Source organism: Choloepus didactylus, chromosome 18 (assembly GCF_015220235.1).
Source record: "Choloepus didactylus isolate mChoDid1 chromosome 18, mChoDid1.pri, whole genome shotgun sequence".
Lineage (NCBI taxonomy): Eukaryota > Metazoa > Chordata > Mammalia > Pilosa > Megalonychidae > Choloepus > Choloepus didactylus.
Window position 1 is genome coordinate 67,710,708 of NC_051324.1, and position 23,759 is coordinate 67,734,466.

Below are 23,759 nucleotides of genomic sequence, written 5' to 3' on the forward strand. Positions count from 1 at the left end.
GTTTGCTGCCCTCTGTCCTGCAGAACCTGGTGGGCCCAACAAACCAATAGCATGAAAACAAAAACAAAAACTAGGCAGGAAAGCTCATTGCAGAATAAAAAGACATCCTAATCAAATGCAGTGTGTGGGCCTTGTCTGCATCCTGAGTTCAAACAACCAAGTGGAAAGATTCACTTCTGAGGCAACTGGGGAAATCAGAATACAGATCAGTTCTAGGGAGCACCAAGGAATTGTTGTTATTGTGTTAGGTGTGTCACTGGCATGGTTGTTACATTTAAAAAAATTCTCTTTTAGCAAGAAATGCACACTGACATATTTAAGGGTGAAATTACATGTCTGGAATTTGCTTTTAAAATGTTCCAGAAAAAGACAAAGTTGAAGGAGAAGAGATAAAACAAGATTGTTGAAGCTGAATAGAGGGGTAGATGCAGATTAAAGATACAATTTTCTCTTTTTTTGTGTGTAAGTTTGACAATTTCCCATAATAAAAAGTTAAAGAGAAAAAAAAAAAAAAGAAAAGAAGAAACTACCCATGCATCCATTCAACTCAGGGAGAGTAGAAATTTTCCAAAATAATCTCCAGTTATACAATTTTGATGAGTGGTTTTCAGGGGTCCTCTCTGTTTTAAATAACATTAGCTGGTTCTCAGGAAATCAAGGACATGCAAAAAACATTTAGTTACAAGGATAATTAATAACAGTGTTTCTTACTATTAACAAAAATTTTAGAAACAATCCAAATATTCAGCAATAGGGAATTAGTAACATAAATTATGTTACATCCACACAATGGACCACTGATTAATTGAGTTTACACAAAAATATCTATTGACTTGAGATGAGGTTCACAATACAGTCTCAAGGGGGAAGGCAAATAAAGAAACTGTTTCTGGTTTTGTCAAATGGTTTCCCAATAATATTACTAAATATCTCTAATTGGGGGAAACAAAGATAATGCTACCTTTCTTTTCTCTCTCTGTTAGTTCATCTGCAATTTTTGCTTCCCCTTTGAATGAATATCTATTAGTTATATCATAAGAACCAGAAAAACGTCAATAAAACATTTATTAATATTAAAATGGCTAATAGTGGATTGTTCAGATTCTGTCTTTATCTGGCTCGGGCGACAAAAAGAAGCGTTTTCTTCAGGAGCTGTTCTGGAAGCTTTTCATGCTGACAACCTGCATCTGGCCAGCCCTCACCTCCAGAGCCTGCTCTATTTTGAGAACATGTAACGTAGGATTAAGCGGCCACCATTTTAGTTTGATTTGGTTGTTCAGAGCCTCTCTACTCTGTTTGATGAGGGAGACCTGTTGTGTTTTATAGCTAGAGCAGGGGGTTAAAACCCTGTCTACATATTAGAATCACCCAGGGAGCTTTTAAAACCTACTGATGCCTGTGTAGATTCATCTGAAAGAGAGAGAGGGTAGCTGAGAAGCTCCCCCCACCCCCAAGTTCAAGGAAGACAGGGGGCAGTCCCCAGAGCCCTGGTGCCTGCAGAAGCCACAGGAGGGCATTACAGAGGGGTGAAAGGTCTGGGGGTGACCTTGGCTCTGGACATGGCTAATTTTGGAGGGGACAGGAACCCACTTTGTCCTCTCCTCTCATTTAGAAAAGATAAATGGTGCATGTTGCCTTATTCTCCTCAATGGGTAATTCCATTCTGAGGTGAGGACCCCGCTATAAACTGGGACAGTCTGATCCCACCCGCGGAGGGTGATCCTGTGGATGTACTGCAAGAGATCCCTGAATTCCTTTGTTCATTGAGAGTTGTCTAGAGAATGAATAAAATGTACGAGTATTTTACAAATGTAAGTACGTAGTGTTTTATAAATAAAACACTGATTTATTTGAAATTGTTGCTGAATAGCTTTTTGTTATTATAGAGTTTTCCATAAACGGATACTAAAAGTAAACCTCTACATGTATGGGTCTGAGACCCACCACAGTATTCTGTGGGGGTTGTGGGTTCTCTCTGAGAAACTTTTTGCGGTTGATTTATTAACTGCTTAACAAAAATCTAATGAACCCAGTAATAAGCACATTCTGGATGATCTGTTGTCAAAATTATAACTTCCTCCATGCGATTCCCATGCTCACGTTGGCATTTGTGCCGGCCCCAAATGATGACTGTCCTAAAGGGTCAATGTTTGACTTTTAATGAGGCATTTCTCAAACTGAGCCTGTGATATATTCTCAGGTGCTCTCGAGCTCTCTGATAACGGGCTTTGGTCTAAAAGCCCAGCTCCCCTTGGATCCTGGGGTGTCACGGGCACGGCGGCGCAGCCTGCCATACCCCCAGTGCCCACCAGGTGGCGCCCAGGACGCAGCCGCCTCGTGGAGGAGAGGCCTGCTCAACAAATGGCCCGGAGGTCCCAGCCCCTTCCAGCCTCAATGCCAGTTGCTTAACGGAGAAGCAACACGTTGGGAATATTTGTTAGATTTTTTTTTACTAAATATCAGTATCAGTTAGATTTTTTTACTCAGCATCCCGGAGCTCAAGCGAGACATGGAAAGGACGAGTTCCTCCTGGTTTTAGTTCCCAGAACCTTCCTGGGGGTTGTCACAGCTGTCCTCATTCCAGGCTTGGGAGGGGGCCGGATTCTGCACCTTTCTTGGCTGCTTCTGTCCTCAGCTGCGCCTCCCAGTCCTTCCAGGAGCCTCTATGGCAAGACTGAGCTCCCGAGGCCAAGTCACTTGGCAACACCAGTCGGTGGTGGAGGTGGCCTGGGTGTGGGCCTCAATTTGAGGGCCACCCCCAGGGGTCATCTCCTGCCCCCCACCCCAGCCCACCCTGGCGCTGCTCCTGTGTAAACAGACCAGTTGGTGGGCAGAGGGGCTAAGAGTTGGGGGCTCACTGTGGTGTCCTGGGGGACCACAACAAAGCAACTCAAAGCCCCCCACCTCTCACAGACCTGAATGCCTCTTTCTTTCCCCATCCCTCTGTTCCTCATTTTTCATTAGCTCCTTCCTTTTTCCTTCCCCCTCTGACACTGCCTCAATTCAATGCAAGGCAGCTGGGCTCCCCAGGCATTTGTTTAGCATCCTCTACCCCTCAGCCTGCACTTGGTCCCATGGGTGGCACTGACTCAGGGCAAAGAGACACCCTCACCCAGCCACAAGCCAACCCTGAGGTTGCCCCCTCCCCTCGATTCAGGGAAACAGCCCAGCAGGTACCTGGCCGTCACCCGGGGGTCGTGGGTCACGCCGCACACCATGGAGGCCATCGTGCCCTTGATGACGCTCTGGTCCAGGGGTGGCTTGGTGATGCGAGTCCGGGCTGAAAGAGAGCAGGAGAGGCAGCGTGGTGGGTGGGGGCGTGGGGGGGCACATCGGGGCGAATCGGGGCCTGGGGACCCCAACCCCGGATGGACTGGATGTGAAAGTCCCAGAACGGTTCTCAAGGCCAACGTGCTGTGGTGGCACTTTAATTCCTGGCAGCCTCACTCATGGTGGGAGCTTGGGGAATTTTGCCCTCACACATCCATGCGGAGGATGGGGAAACAGAGAGCTGATGATTAGCGGGGCCGTGCTGACAGTGCAGGGGTCCCACCAGGGTAAGACAAGGGTCTTCTGGTTCCCGGCATGGCTAGTTGAACCCACCAGGGGCCCTGGGCTCAGCCGGAACTGGGGCCCCCAGGTAGGGGGGTCTTGGGTGTTGATTCCAGCTGGTGCGGCTGAGTTGGAAGGGGCTTGAGAAGTTCCCTTCGAGCAGGGGTCTGCAAACTACACCCAGGGGCCAAATCTGGTTGGAGGCCTTTTTGGGTAAACAATCTTACTGGAACAGTCGCGTCCACTTGTTTACGTCTTGTCTGCAGCGGCTTTTGCCCTCTGTAGTACAATCGAGTAGTTGCAACAGACTGTCTAAAATAGAGCCTAAAATAGCTCATATCTGGGTCTTTGCAGAAAAACTTTGCTGACCTTTGCCTGAAAGCGCACGAAGACAGCTGTGACGTCAGCGCTACCTTCTCTCAACTCTGCCTCACATGGCTTTAACCCTTCCCCTGTGACGTTGTCCCCAGGACTTAAGCCTCTGAACTGGCTCCAGTTTGTTGGCGTCCCTCTTATAAGCCCCCTGCCTCAAGCAGTTGTGGGGCCTGGAGATGCTGGAAGGGCAAGTGTCCGCTCTGCTGGCGCATGTGTGTCCTCAGCGCCTGTAGCAGGGCACACGCTCACGCACAGGTGTGTAAAGTGCCCCCGCTGTGCACACTCACCCCAGACGACCAGGTCGGCCGAGGCCTCATCGACCCCCCGTGAGTTGGTAGCTAAGCAGGTGTAGGTGCCGGCGTCGGAGATGTGCGCGGGGCTGAGGAGCAGGCTGCCGGACTCCAGGAGCGTGAAGCGCGGCAGCTGGACAGAGCCGCTGGCCAGGATGCGCTCCCCTGAGGGCGACAGGGGGCCGGCTCAGACTGCGGGACCCCGAGCCCGCCCAGGAACGTCCCTGGTGCCCCCCAGAAGGCATGCCCCACCCAGCTTCAGAAATTGCTAGAAGGGTCATCAGGGGAGGGTGTCAGGGGGAACAGGGGCCCAGAGAGGACTCTGACTTGGTGACGGGCACAGGTCACAGGTGGGCAGCCTGGACCCCAGGTCTCCTGAAGCTTCTCCCCTCTCATCACGCTGCAGCAGGGCAGCAGCTGGGCAGAGCCCTAGGGGGTGGCTGGCACCTGAGCAGGTGTGTGTGGGGGGAGCAGACGGCTCTGATTAGGTGGTGACAGGCGTCCTGCAATAGGATGCTTCTGGAGAGAGTCACCTTCAAGGGAACGGAGGAGAATGTTGGGTAGGGAGGGGTGAGGGACATGGGCTGGGGGCAGCCCTGGGCGGGACATACACGTTCCTCTGCACTGGGACCTCACGAAGGGGAGCCCGGCCTGAGGGGTGCCTGGCCAGAGAGGGGGAGCAAGAGAGTGAGCTCGTGCTGAGCGTGCAGCTACCTAATTACTGACTGTGTACCGCTGTACCACTTCTCTGTGTACAGAGGGGAATCTCCGTGTGTAAGTCTGCATGTGCGAGTCCATTTGCACACGTGTGCAGGTGGGTGTGCCAGGGGGTGTGTTTATTTCTGTGACTGGGCACGTGCTTGGGTGTGCCTACATTAACTGCATAAATGTTTACTGAGCACCTTCCATGTGCCAGGCTCTGTTCCAGGCCCTGGGGAGACAGCAGTGAACAAAACCAAAACCCCTGATTTTGTGGGGAGACAGGCAGGGCAGGGGCTTGGGGAGGGCCTGGGGCTCAGGGACGGGAGAGTTCTGTGGAGAAGGTACAGCCGAGCCGAGACTAGCAGTATAAGGGGGAAACTGTGGCACATGTGTGCGTATGTGCGTGTACACTAGGAGAGTGTGAAAGTGTGTGAGCACAAGCACAGGGTGCTGGACTCAGGCTGGACTGCTGGGGTTTGGCTGGCCCAGCTGTCGGGGGCTCCCAGGCTGCCTGCACCAATGGCAAAAATATAAAAAATCTGGGATCTGCCATTTCTCGGCCTTCCCCACTTGGCAGGCACAGGGCTGGCCCTTCAGGTGCACCCTCCCCTTCAGTCTTTGCAGCCACCATGAAGCCTGGGTAGGATTGTTTGCAGATGAGGTACCAAAAGCTGGGAAGATGCAGAGCTGGGCCTCGAGCCCAGCAGGGCAGCAGGTGGAGCCTGCTGGGATGTAAATGGTGACATCATGGCTTGTGCCACCAGGCACGTGACCTGCACAACTCTACAGGTGACCGGAGCCCAACCTAGTTGGCTCCAGAGCCCAGCTCTGAATGACTGTCCTGGCCTGTCACATGGCCAGCCCCCTCCCCCTGAAGCAGGTCAGACACAGCTACCTTTCTGCCACGTGATGGCCGGCCGGGGCGCCCCCGAGGTCTCACACGCCAGCACCACGGACATGCCGTCAATCACTGTGCTGTCCAGGGGGCCCCTGGTGATGTTGGGGGCGATGCCTGCAAATGGAGACAGAGGGGCCTCTAAGTCACACCTGGGAGGAGCCCCCCAGCCAGAGGGCCTGGGTGCTCCGAGCCCACAAAGGGCCACGTTTTCATTCTCTCCCGGCCGCTCCCATGGTGTGGTTCCCACCGCAGGGAAGGATGCAGGCGCCCGGATGGGGTCCCAGCTCAGAATGCCCACGAGGGCTCCCCGCTCCACGTGCCCTGTGGAAGGACCTGGGAGACATGATTCCCACCCTGCCTTGATTCTCGGGCCTCCACCCATGGCTCCCCACCCCCAGATCCCCGAAGGGCAGCTCACACCTCCATGACAATGTAATTGGGATTCATCCTGTGTTGAATGTGAAACCGAGAGTCTGATTTCTTAAAAGAAAAAATAACTGCAGCCAATGGGGGAACAGCCCACCTTTCCAAAAGGTCCCTTGCTAGAGACCCTGGGGCCTGGTGAAGAGTTTCTTCCTATTGGCACATCCTGTTTCGTGTGCCCTCCCTAGCCTCAGCCCTCATGGAGAGAAGCATGGCTTACACAAGGACTAAACTGGCCTACACCCATCAGAAGCAAGACATGAGATGGCAGTAGTACTCCAGGGTACCACTCTGGGGACAAACTCAGCTCCCTCCTCCATTCAGATGCTACCTGCAGTGGGTGGGCCTGGGTGACGAGCCCTGGGGGGCTCTAGGAGGCTCCTGAAAGTCCTTCTGCTGCTGATAATAAGGCACCCACTGGTACTTGGCATTGCACAGAGCTGAGCTTTGCAGTTTTCAGAGTGTGGCCCACTAGGTATCTTACTTGACTGTTAAAACAGCTCCATTAAGTGGGCAGGGCGGGGGGTGGGGGAAAGCTATTATAATTGCCAAAATAGACTCCAAGAGGCGAAGGGACTTTCAAGTGGTGGAAGTAAGATTAAAGAGTTCAGTGCTGTGCTTGGGAAACGTGGGCAAGTTGACTCTGGCTGGGATGTGGTTTCCTCAGCCTGTTCGGGAACACAGAGATGGTTGAAATGCCAGAGTGGGAGCCTGTGGTTTCGTAGATTCTTTGCTCAAAGAGCCAGGGGACCCATCCTTGGCTCCAGGACGCTGGGGAGAACTTCTAGCAACTGGGCACTTCCTCCAGAGCTCTGGACTTGGGGCTGTGGCAGCATAACCGGCTAGTGCTGCCAGGGCCGCTGGGCAAGGGGCAGTCTTTTGGGATCCTCTTTCTGCAGAGGACAGCACCCTGCTCTCAAGAGGACCCTTGGCTTGGAAGCATGCTGTGCCTTGGGTAGGAGGGACTCAGGGCAGGACAAGGGAGGCCAGACTTACTGGTGACAGCCAGGTAGGTGGAGGTCTGTGCCTCGCCGGCCACATTGCGGGCAAAGCACTGGAACATGCCGGTGTCGTCAGGTTCCAGCCCGCTGATCTGCAGGCCCCCATCGCCACGCAGCCGGAAGCGGGACAACTTCTCCACCTCGACCACGGCTGCGTCCTTGTACCAGGTGATGGAGGGTGGCGGCACCCCTGTGGGTGAGACGTGGGCTCACTGTCAGCCTGCCTCTAGCTCCCTCCATCACTGCCTCGGTGGGGGCTCAGGTGTCAGTTGGGGCGTGAGGTCCACCAGGGGGTCCCCAGTGTGGCTTGGTCTCTAGATCCTCCTTGGGAGAGGGATCTAGAGCAGCATTTCTGTTCTCAAATGCTGTGGGAAAGAGTAGGCGTTTCCAGAAAATTCTAAGATGTCGGGATCAGTTGAGCCTGAAATGCTGGGTTGGAAAAACTAATACTTTTTTTAATGCAATATTTTGGAGAGCCTTGCACATGCCACCTGTGCTGAGAAACTCCAAGCCAGGGATGGTTTTCCAGATGTACTTCACCACCAAACCCGGAGTGAAGGAGCAGGTGGAGGGGGCTAGTATTCTTTGGAAGATGCCCAAGAAGCCCCCTCCTCTATGGACTGCACGAGGAGGAAAGTGGGGGTTTCCCTGGCCTCGCAACCCTGCTCCTCTGCCCCTTGGCCTGGCACAGTCTCCCCACAGCTGTGCTCTGGGCCCCCCTTAATCTTCCAGGCTTCTGCCTTGGTCTATCTGCACCCCTTCCCTGCACCCCATCACTCCACACCCCTAAGCCTGCTTCCTTTTGCTTCCCAACACTTTCCAACCCTGACCTCATAGGATGCCATGTTTCATGCATTCCACATTGCACCTTCTTGCACATTTTAACATCTTGGAGATCAGAATGTATCTTACCATTGATGGCATGTCATAATTTAATCTAATTGGCAGCATTTTTTCTTTTGTAGTGGTTTGTAAAATAATGGGGCCTCTTACAACTGATGGCATTTTAGATGAAATAAAATAAGGTATATTTATTTGTTTATTGGTTTGTCCGTCTCCCTCTTGAGACAATAAGCAGGGATTTGGCTGTTTGGTGCATTCTGTATCCTACCCCTCCACTCCCCGCCACAGCTCCAGGAACAATATTGGCACGTGGTCAGCCCTCCAACAGTATTTGTTGACTGAATGGCTCTTTGCCTTCCCTTTGTGGGGTTCTAGAAGGGGAGCCATCATCAGTCCTCTCTGCAGTCCCTCCTGCCTCTGTTCAGTATTAGACCATGTCCCGTCACATCACGCGCCTTCTTCCTTTTTTATTGTCCCTGATCTCACTCTGGCTGTGACTGTCTTTTGGCTCAGCTGAATCTGAAGGAGGGAGGGTGGGGATGGGAAAGGTAGGAAATGTTCAGGAACTGTGAAAAGGGGGTGTATGTAGGAGCAGTGGGTGGAGGAGACGGCCCCAAATGGCCCAGAATCCAGGGGGTGCTTCTAACAGGGATGCCCCGAGGTCGGGGAGCTGTGACATTATGGTACTTTGGCATTGTCCTCCACTCTCGAATTATGGGCAACTTGGGTCTGTCCCCAGCCCTTAAATTATGGTAATTTGGGTTCATTTGCAACCTTGAAGTTCTGGTAGCATGGGTTGATTTCCAGGCCCGAGATTATAGTAATTTGGCCTCTTTCATGGGTGTCTGCTTGCGGCTGGACTGACTATGCATAAGGACGTGGCCTTGAGTCAGAGGTGGGACTTAGAAATGTCCACTCAAGGATGGGAGAGGCTGGAGGTCTGGGGGCTTCAGACCAGCATTACCTTTGGCCCGACAGGGAATGTCCACCACTTTCTCCATCTCCGCTGTGATGTGTCTCTCTGGCTCCTTGACAAACTGAGGCGGTTCTGCCGGAGGAAGGATGGGTGGAGGGGATCAGAACCACGCTCCTTTTGATCCAGCCGCTGCAAGGGGTTGCCTCCAAGTCGGCCCTGCCTACGCTGCCCCCGCCCCTCAGGGGAGCCCTGGTGGCCCCTCCCTGCTTGCCAAAGCTCACCTAACACGGACAGGTGGGCTCCCCGGACGACGGAGGGGACGCTGCTGCTGCGCAGGATGGCCTCACACTCGTAGTAGCCGGCATCGCTGCCCGTGGGGCTGGGGATAGTGAGCCGGCGGTTGTAGTCGCTGATGCCACCCGACAGCAGCACTCCATCCTTCTTCCAAATGATGTGCAGCTTGATCAGGGGCCTGGAGGGGCGAGGGGCGGCAGGCACTCAGCCACAGGGGCTCCTGAAGGCCCGAGAGGCAGGGCAGGGGGTGGCCTGGCTGGCTCTGCCACTTTCTAGCTGCAGACCCTTGGGCAAGTTCCTTCATTACTTTGGGCCTTGGTTTCCCTATCTGTAAAATGGGCTGATGGATCCCTTCCCTTTGGGGTGGTTGTGCCGATGGACGCATTCATGAAAGAGAGGCCTGGGTGGGGCCTGGCAGCGCTCTCTAGCTCTCACGGTGCAACAGGAAGGCAGCCTGAGCCGTGCATCCAAATACAAACCAGTGAATAGGAAGGAGTTGAAGATGAGGGCGAGTGACAAGGAGACAAACAGGCGGCACAACTCACACAGTTTGGAGATGCGGGAAGAAAAGCAGACAGAAGGGCATATCCACACCCAACATACAGGAATGGATTCAAGTCTGGCCCCTGCCCACCCTCCCTGACCCTTCCTCCTCCAAAGCTCCCTTAGGTTTGGTTTGTCTGGGCTCCTGTTTAGCGCCTGGTGGATTCCCAAGGATGGAATTTTCCGGTGTTAGTTCTGTGCTAGTTCCACAGGGTGTTCAGAAAGGTCTCATGAGAAAGGGGTTCCAAAGGTCAAAAAAGTTTGGGAAACACTGGCTTGAATGCTGTCAGGGCAGTTTTTTACTGTGGGACTTAATTCATTCCACTGCACCCTGGCAGCCTTCCCCAGGTGTGGGAGGGACTTGGGTTCCGAGGAATGTTCCTTGGAAACACAGTTCCAAGGATACATTCTCCAGGACTCTGCAGCTGGAGCTGACCTCAGGGTCATTGTCTAACTTCCCACCCATCACATCAGTTTGTCCTTATTGAACATTTATGAGGTATCAGTTTGGGCTGGGGTTCAGCATGCCCCTTGCCTTCCGGTAAAGTCGGTGCTTGGAAAATTCCGATTTTATAGATGAGGAGATGGACGCCCAGAGCATGGCAGTTGCGAGCCCGGGCTTTGGAGGCGGCCGGTGCACTGCAGCCCTGCCTGGACCAGCCCGATGACCTCGGGCAACGCGCTTGCCCTCCCTGGGCTTTGGGGTAGTAACACTGGTAGCATGAGGCTTTTGTTGGGACGGAGGGGATTGTGTTGGTGTGTACCCAGCATGGCACCTGCTCATAGTGAGGCTCTGAAATTACTGAATTGCTTCCCATGTGAGGGCCCGGCTAGGAAGGGCCGAGACTGCACCTGCCCCCAGGCCTTACCCTTAGCCAGGGTTTGAATCATCTCCCAACACACCCATCTCTGCCTGGGATGGGGCGCGGCTGTGAGAGGCCACTTGCTTCCCCGTCAGGCGGCTTTGAGTGTTGGAAGCGAGTCGGCCCTCCCACCTGGCCCCAGGTAACCTGGGCTGGAATCTGCTTCCCGGTAACTTCCACCTGGGCCTGGTTCTCCCCTCTCGGGCCTGGAGAAGGAGCCAGACCTGCTCGTGCAGACAACCCTCTGGCTCCAGCTAGCAAGTCCACTGCCGTCCCTCCTCCAGGCTAAATGCACCCATTGCCTTTCAGGGGACCTCATGTGACTGGGATTCCAGCACTTTCTGAGTCCTGACTGCTCTCCTTGGAGTGTGTTGTGTCCCCTGGAGTTGGGAGTGACGGGGGCAGGGGAAGCACTACCCACCTGGCATTGGCCACGCACTCCAGGGTCACCTCCGACGTTCCGGCCACCACACTGGTGTTCTTGGGAGGGATGATGATGGTTGGGGCGATGGGGTCCGCAGGCCCCCCAATGTCTGGGGAGAGGTCAGATGTTAGCCAGGGGCAGCGGTCGGAAATCCCCCCTCGCTGCCCTCCTTGGAGGCTGTGGCCTTGGCAACCTAAAGGCACCAGGCAAGACCTCTGTCCCCACGGAGTGGAGCCGGTGGCCATGGGGCAGCTCCAGGGCCTGCACCTCCCGGCACTGACCCAGGCCCCCTCCCCTCCCCTCTTCCTCTGCTGTGTCTCTCCCCAAGGCCTCAGGTCAGCAACCACTCCCAGCCCCTCATCTGCTTTACCACCATCAAAATCCAGCTCTCTACCTGGATTTACTTTATTTGCTTACTTCTTCAGCATTTGCCCCTCCACTGAAGGACAAACACCCCGTGGAGGGTTAAGCAGTGCCCCCCTCCACCACCCATTCTTGTTCACCCGGAGACTGGGACCCATTTGGAACTAGGGTCTTTGCAGCTGTAATGAGTTAAGATGAAGCTACACTGGATTAGATCAGAGTGGGCCTTACTTCCAGTAGCTGCTGCCCTTAGGGGAAGTGGAGAGGACACACGGATGTCCATGCCCGCAGGCAGAAGCCCGTGTGAACACAGACGCAGAGTTGGAGTGCGGCAGCGACAAGCCATGAATCGCCAAGGACTGCTGGGGACCCCTGGAAGCTGGATGAGGCACAGCAGGGGCCTCCCCTTCAGGCTTTGGAGGGAGCATGGCCCTGTCCACACCGTGACCTTGGACCTCTGGCCTCTGGGACAGGGGAAGAATGAACGTGCTACAAGGTGCCCAGGGCGTGGCCAGTGCCGCGGCAGCCCCGGGAGCTGAGACAGGCCCCGAGGCGGGAGGCTCGTCACCCTACTCCCATCGCCCCCGCCACAGAGGCCAGGCCTGGCGCGTAGTAGGTGCTCAAATATATTTAAAGGAATCAATGGACGGAACTAGCACTATCATACAGCTCCCACGGCCGAGGATCAAAATTAAAGAGAACTTGGCACATGTGGGTGATATACATATATGTATTTTAAAAAACCAGCCAAACTCTTGTAACAAAGTCAGTAGCATTTCCTTTGCTCTGAGTTCTTTAAGATGTGGCTGGGTTCTCATCTTTGTGGATCAGCATAAGTCCCATATTGGCAGAAAAGCCAATATTCTCCGTGCACTTGCTCCACGGCACCTAAAAATACAGCCTCCGTGGACTTTTCCTCTCATGACAAATCTATCCAGTTGGCTCCTTTCCAGGAGGCTCAGGGGGTCACAGATCACAGTGACATGCAAGGCCCCAGGGAGACAGGGATAGGGCATCCTTTATGGGGCTGGGGGAGGCACGAGGTGCCGAGGCCTTGCTTCCACGGCCCCTCTGGTAGCCCGGGGCAGGTTTTCCTACCCTGACTCCAGGCCTGGCTGGAAAAGGCCCAGGAAGAAAGGGAATAAAATGTAAAAAATAAAGTAAAACGAAGGAGGAAAGAAAGGAAGCATGTAAAGCAAAAATAATTGCAACAATATAAAAGCTTCATGTAGGTGCCGTAAAAAGTGATTGGACTGAAAGCTGCTGATATAGCTGAATGCATCAAAGTGTGCTCTAAGTTGTTTATTACATACCCGGACACACCGGTACCGGGATCCGGATTAATGAGCAGGAGGAGGATGTCGACAGGGAGAGGCCGAGCCGGGGCGGGGGCAGCACCGCTGAGTAAACAGAGCCCATCGATGGGGCTCCACGGAGTTTTAAAATATAAGGGTCTCCTGCGGGCCCCAGGCTCATTGGCTCCAGGAGGGACGGATTGCCTCTGAAAAGCTTGGGGAGATGGACCCCCACCAAGGGGGCCCGGAGCCTGGGAGCCCCTCCAGGCCAGAGGACAAGGATCTGACTGGCCAGCCTGGGCCCCCTACCCTCCAATTTCATACCAAGTTGATCTGGGGCCATGAGCCACATATAGCTACTGAGTTCTTGAAATGAGACTAGCACCCCTTTGATTTAATGTGATTCATTTTGAGTTAATTTACATTTAAATTTAAAACCCAACCTCGATTCAGTTATCGGAACACTTTTAAGTATGTGTGGAATAATTCGGGTGTGTGCATCTACTCTTTCGCCTATAAATGTTATGAACTCTAAATGCAGAGCATGTATTTCCAATGGAAACCTAGCATCCAAATTGAGATATTCCGTAAGTGGAAAATACAGAAACATTTCGAAGGCAGTAGGAACAAAACTGATGCAAAATTTCTCATTAATATTTTTGCTGTTGATGGCAGGTTAAAATGATAATATTGAGGCTAGTGTGGGCTAATTGAAATATATTACTAAAACTAATTTCACCTGTTTCTTTTTACTTAAAAAAAAAAAGAAAGTTGCTACTGGGCAATTAAAACTTCCTTACATCTCACATCGTATCTCTACTGGACGGCACAGCTCTGACATTCGACGTGGGGCCCCGCCACCCACACTGGACTTGCTAGGAGCTGCGATGGTCTGGGGGGTCAGCAGGGCCTTGCCGGGGCTCAGTGGCCTTGCTCTTTCCTTCTCCATCCCAAGGGTGCATGGGCTCCGGTCGGCGGCTGCTGAGTAGCACAACTGCCCCCGGCAGCGGAGAGGGTGGAGGAGGGGGGAGGAAGGGGGAGGCGAGTGCGAGATCAATGGAGAGGAGCTGCAGCTGGAGGTGCGAGAAGGGGCACCTGCTCCCCTCCATGGGCAGAAAGGCAGACGTTTGTGTCATTGAAAAGAGCAGGTTGTGAAGTGCAGTCTCTCGGAGGAGAAATCAGCTAAAAAATCAGCTGCTTCTGCTCCCAATCCAGCACAAATCACTGCCCGAGAGCAGGAGGCGAAGGGCAATGGGCCAGGAGAAAGAGACCCCTGGGTGAGGCCTGGGCTGTTGCAGGATCAGGCAGGGGCCCTGCCCCCCTCCCTTGGGCCAGCTGGAGGGTTGGGGGGTGCTGAGATGGGGCAGGGAGTGACCAACCCTCACAGTCGGCCAGGAGAGGGGAGGGCTTTAGCTCTTGGAGGAGGAGGCTGGGTGCTGGGGGACGAGCACAGAGCAGGAGGCTCTTGGACCTAGGGTCTGTCTAGGGTAAACTGAGTCACGTGGGAACATGCCTGACCTTGACTCTGAGTGGAGAACCCTGTGAACTGCTCCCACATCTTGATGTGACCGTTTGCCAAATGACTGGATTCCCCTGGACGCCAGGTAATCTGATCATTGGAAAATACACAAAGAAGCATCTCCCTCTGATGCCAAAATTCTCTTTACCTACAGAAATGGCAGCCCCAGGCCTTGGGCCACGGCCCAGGCTGCAGGGACAAGACGGCCCGTGTAAATGTCAGAGGGTACAACTGTGAGCCAGATGGGGCAGAAACCAGAAAGGAGTTCACATTTCCTTCTAGGCAGACTGGATCCCGGGTGGGGGACGGAGATCAACTCTGGGGAAATGGGAAGGGGTCCTGCTTGGAAGGCCCAGGAACGGGGATGGCAGGGGTTGGGGAATGTTCTGGGCTCTCTGGGAACCGGCAGACAGAAGCTGGGATCAGAGGAAGGACGCAGGGAGGCCTGACGCTGGCTGGCGCCTCATCTTGCTGCGGGGACGTGTGTACAAGCACAACCACGGATGACAAATGAGATGTGCTTTTGGAGCAGGAGCTGTACAGATGTGGGTGACGTGAACATCTGGCTCCCCCAGCTTGTGCTTGCTCGGCTGCTGTGGGAAGTGCTGGCCTCATCCTGCATAATCTGTGATTCCCTGCCCAGGCCTGCTGCCCAGGGCCACCCACCCCACATTCTCTCTTCCAGGGATGGGGGAAGGGGGGTGGCAGCTGGCCCCACAGGGGAGCACCAGGCCAGGGAGGACCACGCTGGGGAGGACTGAGCTGGGGAGGACCAGACTGGGGAGGGCCAGGCCAGGGGGGACCTCTCCAGTGTCATCATCACAGATCAGAAACCTGGCTTCATTCTTGGCCAACCTCCTCTTTGCCAGACGATACTCTGGGGATCACCTTTTTATTCTCCTGCCCTCTCTGCTCTCTTTTGACTTGAGTTCTCCTAGAGAGAGCTTTGCTCCTCTCTTCCAAGATGCTGGTGGGCCTCTGCGGATGGGCAGAGGGGTGCTGTGAGCCCGGAGCCTGGGCAGGGAGCTTGAGTTCCCATCTCTGAGGATGGGCCTGGCTCCCAGAAAAAAGGTCCCTCGTAACATGCCGGCAGAGTAGACACAGCCTATTTCCCTGCCTCCTGGTGTGCTGGTGGGTTCTCCTGGTCACATCACCGTCTGGGTCCCAGTGGTGGTGCAGCCCACATGTGCACCCACTCTCTTGCTAGATCCCCCCCTCTGCTGTCCAGTGGCCTTGCTGACAGCCAAGCTAAGCGTCCCCTCTCCAGATTGAGGGTCTCAGGCTTGTCCAAGGAAAGTGTCCAGAACTCAGTCCCCTCCTAGATCCGACCTCGCACCCCAGCCTCAGCTGCTTCTCCTCCTCCCGTCGGATCTCCCCCTTCCCTGGAGGGCTCCTCCCCCTCCCTCCCACCACCATTCCGTCTTCCAATGATCCCCAGGAGCATCGTTCCCGAGATTTAATAACCCGCTCCTTTATGGGTCCCAGGCCCCGCCGCTTACTTACTCTCCACGGCGAGAGTGATGGGCTGGCTGGTCTTGTTATCCCCGTTCTTGTCATTAACAGCTTGCACGTAGTAGCGGCCTGCGTCCGGAGCCACAGTCGACAGGATGACAAGGGTGTTCTCCAGCGTGATGGCTCTGGGCAGAGAGCAAAGGACTCCTCTGACGCGGGCTGGGGGCTCTGAGAACCCGGGGAGTGGGAGCAGGACAGCAGAGCAGGTGGTCTGACTGTCCCCCAGTCTCCAGTGGGGAAGAGAGGGGCACCCCAGAGCTCTCCCTCCAGCCCCCTGCCCCCAACCACTTGCTGCCTAAACCTGTGGCTTGTGGCCCCAGCCACTTCCAGTTGGTAGAAAACCCCCACATGCTGCCAGCACTGGGGTCAGACCCAAATACGGCAGCCTCCTGCCGGGAGGTCCGAGCTCGGCTGCGACCGCGTGGAGCTTTCCCGGCCCCTGTGGCCTTTCCCACAAGCTCGCGGATTCTGCCCTTCCCCACGTCACGGCCTCCATCACTCTGCATGTTCTCATCTCTGCTTCACGGATGTCCGATGAGCATCCAATGCTGAAGAAATGTTCGCATGGTGAATAACGAATGCTCCTGAATTTGGATGTGAGCAGGGCCATTCCAGAATTGGAAACAGATCCCAAATTTGTTTAGGTCGATTTGAAGGCCACAGGTCACCCATAGCATAGGCTTTGGGGGCACACATCTCACCCCAGCCCCTTCTTTGAGTATCAGTATCCACCTCCATGAAGCCAGCCGACAAGAGGGAAAGGGGAGGCTGGGCTGGCAGTGCTGTGCAGGGATGGTTTGTCTGTCCCCAGTCTGGTTCCACTGGCTGAGATTCAATTGTGCAAAGCCTCAGCAGTTGAGGGCTCCAGATAGGGAAAAAGGGTCACCCAGGCAGGAAGCTGGGAGCCCCCTTAGATGTGGGTAAAACAGTGCCTGAAGTGGTGCCCAGGCCGCTCTGCCCCTCTCCTCCATTCACCCATTTTCCCAGTGACAAACAAAACCATTAGTTTGTCAAGTCTATCTCTGGATTTTAATGTGATGTGCCTGAGACAGCTGTTAAACATCCTTAATGTTAGTTTAACAAGGACAAATCCAGTTGATTTCTTTTCAAATTTTCCCATTAGGTGAACGTTACAGAGTTTTAAACAGGCTCTCAAATAAACATCCCTGCTAATGCTTCTCTGGCTGAGCTTCCTTCTAGCGACATGTGCTGGTTTTTTGTTTTCCTCTTGGTTTTGGTCCTTCCCACGCTGAGACTTACACCATCAGCAGAGCTCTGGGAAGCTCGCTCCCCAATTCTTGGGTGCTCTAATAATTTGCAATTTATTTTTTCTAGAAAGCTCTTTTAACCTCCAGCTAATGAGGTCATGGGAGATGGGACCAGGGCTGGGCTAAAATATTTTAAAAATGACAAAATGGGAATGGGCTGCTGATCATTTCCCCACCAGGGGCTTCTGGTGGGCTCTGGTTTCCTGCAGGGTCCCCATTGCTAATCGATGGTGGTGCTCCTTCCCTTCAAGTCTGAATGGGGCCTCAGAATCCTTCTCAACACAGTGTTCCAGGTCCTTAATGTATCACTGGCTGGGGCAGGGGGGAGCTCCGGAATGGAGCACACAGCCTCTTCCTTGCTGGGCCTCGGTTTCCTCATCTGTGCAAGGGTAGAACTTGAGGCTCATGGGAATTCCTCCCAGCCCCCAGGTGGAAGGATTCCGATTCGTCTTGCAGCTTCTGTTCTTTCCCCCATGTGGTCTGCAACAGCCCTTGGCCTGTATGTCTCCCCGTCTCCCACACATGCAACTCCAACCTGGTGCACAAGTCTAACTCTAGGGCTGAGAGGACTTGGCATGAGAGCCTCCAGCAGCTCCGATGAGCAGCAGACCACTCGGACGACATGGACGTCATCGTCCCCAGCCGTTCCCGCTGCCTTAGCCACGGCAAGCGGGTTTCATGAAGCCTTCAACAGGCCCAGCCGGGCACGGCCTGGCCCACGCTCTGGCTCACCTACCTCCCATCCTGCAGGCTGAGTTCCAAGAAGCCCCTTTAGGCCTCCAGAGAGGAAGGCTCCACTCCTACTTTCTTCTCTCCTTGACCAGGAAGGCCTCCCTGTCCAGCATTCTCTCCTTGAGTCGTGTTTTTTTTTCTATATTATGATCCATCTTTCCGGGTCAGTGGTTTTCAACCAGCAGTGACTTTGTCCCTCCGGGGGTGCTACTGGCATCTGGGGGTAGAGCAGTGAAGCTGCTGCTAAGCGTCCTACAATGCCCCAGACAGGCCCCACCACAAAGAATTATCAGGCCCACAACGTGCAGAGTGCTGCGCTGGAGAACCCTGTTCCAGATGGAATGGTGTTTGGAGCTGGCAGAGATGGGCAGCTCTCTACCTAAATTCCATACCCCCTTCACAGAGTGCTGTAGTGGGTGGGAAGGGGCCGCCCAGCCTGGAACCATGCTTCCCAGCCACCCTTGCACCCAGGGGGGCTGGTGGAAAGTGGGAAGAGGTGAAGTGCACCCCTTCCAGGCTTGGCCTTTAAAACCTCCTGCAAGAATCTTCATGCTCCTTCTCCCTTACCCTGTCTGCAGAGCACAGCCACCTGGAAACCCCGTGTGGGTGATGGCAGAGCTTTCACCCATCAGGGGCCCCGAATGGCTGTGTGGAGAGCACCTTTCCTATCCCTCACCTGTGCCAAGACTTCAAATGAACAAGAATTAGGCTCCTGTCATTTAAGTCACTGAGATCTTGGGGTCTCTCTGCTATTGCAGCTTGTGTCGCCTTAGCTGGCACGTAGACTCGGACCCACAGGGCCTGGGTTCGAGTTGCAAATGTGGAATGGCTCGGGAGGCAGAGAGGCTGGGCAGGGCTACAGGCCTTGGAACATCTCTTCCCTCTGAGCTCAGCAGGGTGTTAGGACCCGTCGGAGAAGGTCCTCTGCATGACCACCCTCCCTCCGACAGAGGGTCATGGAACCCCAGACCTCACTTCCGGAGTGCACACAATTGGCTCAGGCGCTCGGTGGGCTGCTGGCCTGCTCCACTCCAGATACTGCTGCACTGAAAGAAGCTAGTGGAAGAATTCTCGGGTGGATGGGGTGGGCAGCAGGGCTCAACTCTTGAGGAAGGGGCTGGGTTCTACTTTTCAGCTACCCCTTGCCCCTGGTTCCAACTTACTAGGTCTTTCCCAGTCCCCTGATTGATCTGACTCCCACACAATGCTCCTACTAAGCCTGCTCCTTTTTTCTTGGCTCCATGGGGCCCCATTGACAATTTAATTAAGAATAAAATAAATCATTCTAGAACCTGCCCGAAGCCCCCAGTGTGCATCTTCATTAGGAATCTTGTCTCCTTTTTAATAATGAGCACCAGGGGGCTGGGCAAGGGTTGCTAAATCACCATTTACGCCGCAGAGGGAGAGAACATCCCTCTGTAGATAGCACATATCTTCAGCACCCTCTGCAGAGAGCACTCACTAGATACTTATCTCTGGCACATAAATACCAGACAATTTGCTTCCAGGGACCTTTCCTCTCAAAGATGAATGTTAATCAGTTGTGATTGCTGAGATGAAACCACCACAGTGGCCTATTGTGCACTGGGTAGGAGTATTGGTGGAAGCAGGTAGGGGATAGGAAGGTGTGCATGCGTGTGTGTTTGTGTGCCCGGGTTATTCCATCCCGGTGCCAAAGGATACTGGGACTGAAAAGTGGGTGAAAAGAGGGGCCAGGAATGAAAAAGGATGAGGAGAGGTGTTAGAAAGGGGTGTTGGGGGTGAGGTTGGGGAACCAGTTTCATGTAGAAGATGAGGGCAGCATGCCCCCCTCCCGCAGCCGGGGCAGACAGTACCAATCCACCACCAAGCCTGCAGGAGACCTCAGAATCCTTCCCAACACAGTGCTCTGGGCAGCCACTCCCAATGGGTTGGCTTGTAGGATGCTGTGCCAGTTTGAATATATTGTGTCCCCCAAACGCCATTATCTTTGATGTAATCTTGTGTGGGCAGACGTTATCAGTGTTGATTAGATTTCTTTGAATGTTTCTTTGGAGATGTGCACCACCCAGCTGTGGGTGATGACTCTGATTGGATAATTTCCATGGAGGTGTTGCTCCGCCCATTTGGGGTTGGTATAAGTTGAGTCACTGGAGCCATATAAATGAGCTGACAAACAGAAGGAACTCAGTGCAGCTGAGAGTGAACTTCTGAAGAGAAGCTACAGCCAAAAGGGACACTTTGAAGAAAGCACAGGAGCTGCAGATGAGAGACATTTTGAAGACGGCTGTTGAAAGCAGACTCTTGCTCCGGAGAAGCTAAGAGAGGACAGATACCCCAAGTGCAACTAAGAGTGACATTTTTGAGGAACTGCAGCCTAGAGAGGAATGTCCTGGGAGAAAGCCATTTTGAAACCAGAACTTTGGAGCAGACACCAGCCACGTGCCTTCCCAGCTAATGGAGGTTTTCCGGACACCATTGGCCATCCTCCAGTGAAGGTACCTGATTGCTGATGTGTTACCTTGGACACTTTATGGCCTTAAGACTGTAACTGCGTAACCAAATAAACCCCCTTTTATAAAAGCCAATCCATCTCTGGTGTTTTGCATCTGGGCAGCATTAGCAAACCAGAACAGATGCCATACCTGATGCACTTTGGGCATGTGAGATACCACAGAAAGCTGAGTTAGGAAGGGCTAAGACTTATCACTTGTCTCAGCACTTGGGTGACAGAGCAGTCCCCTTCCAGGATAGAACATCCATAGCCATGCTAACCATTAACCGTGTGCTGCTGGCGTTATGGAACCTGAGTTAGGCTGAGGGATTATGCTGTGACTCACAGAGCATGACTCCCCTGTTAACCTGGGATTCTACTCCAGTTCTTCACCCTGCTTTGAATCCACGCCCTTTGACATGCGACTTTGCAGGGTTTCTCATTCAAGCGGCAGGCTCTTGATTCTGAGTTCTGCCATCTTCCCAGATTTGGCCTATGGAATGTTAGCAGAGGCTTGAAAAATGCCTGTTTCTGCTTCCTATCCTGCTCCTCGGCAACTGCCAGGAGAACGTGCTGGGGCCAGCCTGTTGGAGAACGAGACGTGTGCAGCACAGCCGAGGTATCCCAGTCATCCAAGGTGAGGCCAGTCTAGATAGGCCAATAGCCAGCCAACACCACACCAGGGAGACAGTCCGGACTCGATCGCTAGAACCACCTGGCCAAGCCCAGCCGAAATCATCAACCTGCAGGTTCATAGGAAAATTGCATGCTTGCTGTTTTAAGTCCTTGGGATGTTTGTTACGCAGCATTATTACGGCTGTAGGTAACCGATACATACTAGGACAGAGGTTCTCAACCCTGGCTGTGCATCAGAATCACTCGGAGAACTTAAAAAAATCCCAATGTCAGATTACACCCCATTTCAATGAAATCAGAAGGTCTTGAGGGTGAGATCCAAGAATCAATATATTTTAAAGCTCCCCAAATGATTGCCAGAGGTAGCCAGGTACAGGATCAGTTCTCCTGGTACAAGTGTACTCACTTTACCCTTGTTTCTTTGTGGTCATTCTCACCTCTTTTCACATAAGACATAACAGAGGCCCCTGACTCTGCAACAGGAAAGCCCGGATCCTGTCACACCCCTGAGCGGCCCTGTGAGATTTGGCAAAGTGGTTAAACTTGCGGGAGCTTCACTTTTACCATCTGGGAAATGGGGCTGGAAGGGGCCGTCTCCTGAGGTTTTTCTGAGGATCATTCATTTGACAAATATTTGGGGGGCAGGTTCTCTGGGACAGAAATGAGAAGAGCAGGAGAGAGTCTTCTCACTGATGGAGCTCACCTGACTTGGAGGAGAGGCGGACAGCTGCCATTATTGCAGGATACTATTGTTGTATTGTCATGATTCTGTTTCCCTAACGTTTCCTAAGGGCAAGGACTGCCCACCCAGTCCTCCCCCTCATGCAGAGTCCAGAGCCAGGCTCCCTCCCTCCCCCAGGGTACTCGTGCATGAGGTGGGCACCTGGGAGCACGAGGAGGTGGGGGATGGGTGGTGAGAGCTGGAGGCCAAAAGAGGGAGGCTGGGGCAGGTGCCAGCCCTGGGGGTGGGCCTGGGTGTGTCCTGCGAGGAAACACTGCTCCCAGCCCCGAGAAGGTGCTGGGTGTTGGCTCCCCTGCTCCTGTCCACTTGCCAAGCTGCTCCCATCGATGCCGGGCGCCCACTGAGGGTCCCTGTCAGCGCTGAAAGGGCCCTGTGTTTCTCTCGCCCCCGGGCCTCTCGTCCCCGGCCCAGCCAAAACACACCCAGCGGCCACCCAGCTACACCGACACAACGGAAACACCCAGGGGCCGCCCCCGCCGCCACCCTGCCTGCCTGAGTCCTGGCTGGTAACTATGGTGACAGTGCCGCTGTGGGTGGCTGGTTTTCAAGTGCTCCGGGAGGCGGGCGTGTTCTCCAGCTTGGACTGGAGATGACGCCCTGGGATCCCCCAGGAAGGGGACCGAGCTGTTTGTTTCCTCGCCCCAAGTCTGCACACCCACATTCCAAAAGAGCCCCTTGTAATCCGAACTTCTCCATCACCCTGAGCGGTCCCCAGTCTGGGTACGTCGAGAAAAGCTGGAGGAGGCCCCTGCAGAAACGGCTTTTCCTGGCCCCAAAGCTCCTCCCCGGGGGCTGGTGGCCCCGCTCTCCCTTGCCCGGGGCAGGGCACTCACATGCGGCTGCTCGGCGGGATCTTGCGGCCGTCCCGGAACCACGTCACCTGCGGCTGCGGGAAGCTGGCGATGCGCGGGGCGCGGATGACAGCTGCTTCCCCGTGGGAGACTCTCTGGTGCTTCTCGCCCTCCTCAAAGCTGCCCATGTCTGCGGGACGGGAGAGAGCAGGGCTCAGGGCTCAGGCCGGCCCAGGGGAGGCCCAGCGCTGGGTCTGGGAGTGACGGCAGCAGAAGGAAAACTGCAGGCAGGAGCAGCATTTGGAGTTGGGTTCAACATGCCCCGACCCCCAGCCTCACCCCATCTCAAACTCCATCTCTGTGGGGTGCCTGGAACTGGGCCACCATAGCTCAGATCACCCCACATTGCTCCATCACCTCATCTATAACCCCACAACCACAAGAGGTTGGTCATTATCTTACACATTTTACAACCAAAAAAAAAAAAAAAAAAATCTGAAACGGCCTCAGAGAGGTTAATTAATATGCCCAAAGTCACAGAGCTAGGAAGAGAGAGCCAGGATTTTAACTCAGGCCTCAGAGTCTGGAGACAGGCCAAGCAGGGCCTCAGTGCAGCAGGAATTTAGGAGTGAGACAAAGGTCAGCTCTTGGCACAAATATTCTGTGCCCTTAGGGGTGGAGGGGAGCCACATTGGAGGGGTGGGGTCCAGAGACCCACAGTTATGTGACGCTCATGAACGACCGCAGAGATGATTTCCTTTCCCTCCTTCTCTCGGGTGGGGAGTGTGAGGGTGTGCGTATGTGTGAACATAAACACCATATTGCTCTTTTTAAAACATGCCTACCCACTTGGCAGATGAAGAGGGCAAACATTTATCCCAGCTCTGATGCTCTGTCAGCCAGGAAGGAAGCAGAGCGTGGAGGCGGCTCAGGTGGGACACTCTCTGGGTCCCCCGCCTGCCTGCGGGGATCAGAGGGTGTCTCACTCCATCAGCAGTGGCTGGGGGACGGGGTGTGGGAAAGCGGTATTTGTGCTTGCCACCACAACTCCTGAAAATCAACGTACATCTTTGCTACTCAAAGGGTGGCCCATGGATCAGCAAGCTGGCATCACCATGGGCGCCTGCTGGAAATGCACATTCTCAGGCCCTACCCTAGACCTGCTGAATCAGAACCTGCATTTTCACAAGACCCCGGTGAACGGTATTCATATTCTGGTGTGAAAAGCACTGTTTGTCCTGAAGTTTGGCTCTGAGTCGGAATCACCTGCACGATTAAAAAATTCTGATGCCTGGGTCCCATCC

The 23,759-nt window shown here is 54.1% G+C and overlaps 1 protein-coding gene across 2 annotated transcripts in view; it reads right to left on the reverse strand.

The window, feature by feature from the left end:
* Positions 1–23,759, reverse strand: part of SDK2 (sidekick cell adhesion molecule 2) — a 259,843-nt gene that overhangs the window by 73,046 nt on the left and 163,038 nt on the right. The window contains exons 4-12 of one of the 2 annotated variants that reach the window (XM_037808622.1): positions 22,498–22,645; positions 15,805–15,938; positions 11,122–11,233; positions 9,282–9,472; positions 9,049–9,132; positions 7,237–7,431; positions 5,815–5,931; positions 4,215–4,382; positions 3,178–3,280 (exon numbers count right to left, since the gene is read on the reverse strand). In XM_037808622.1, coding sequence (XP_037664550.1) covers positions 3,178–3,280; positions 4,215–4,382; positions 5,815–5,931; positions 7,237–7,431; positions 9,049–9,132; positions 9,282–9,472; positions 11,122–11,233; positions 15,805–15,938; positions 22,498–22,645 — 1,252 coding nt within the window. Of the gene's footprint in view, positions 1–3,177; positions 3,281–4,214; positions 4,383–5,814; positions 5,932–7,236; positions 7,432–9,048; positions 9,133–9,281; positions 9,473–11,121; positions 11,234–15,804; positions 15,939–22,497; positions 22,646–23,759 lie in introns of those variants that run through there. The other variant, XM_037808621.1, reaches the window with a different exon arrangement.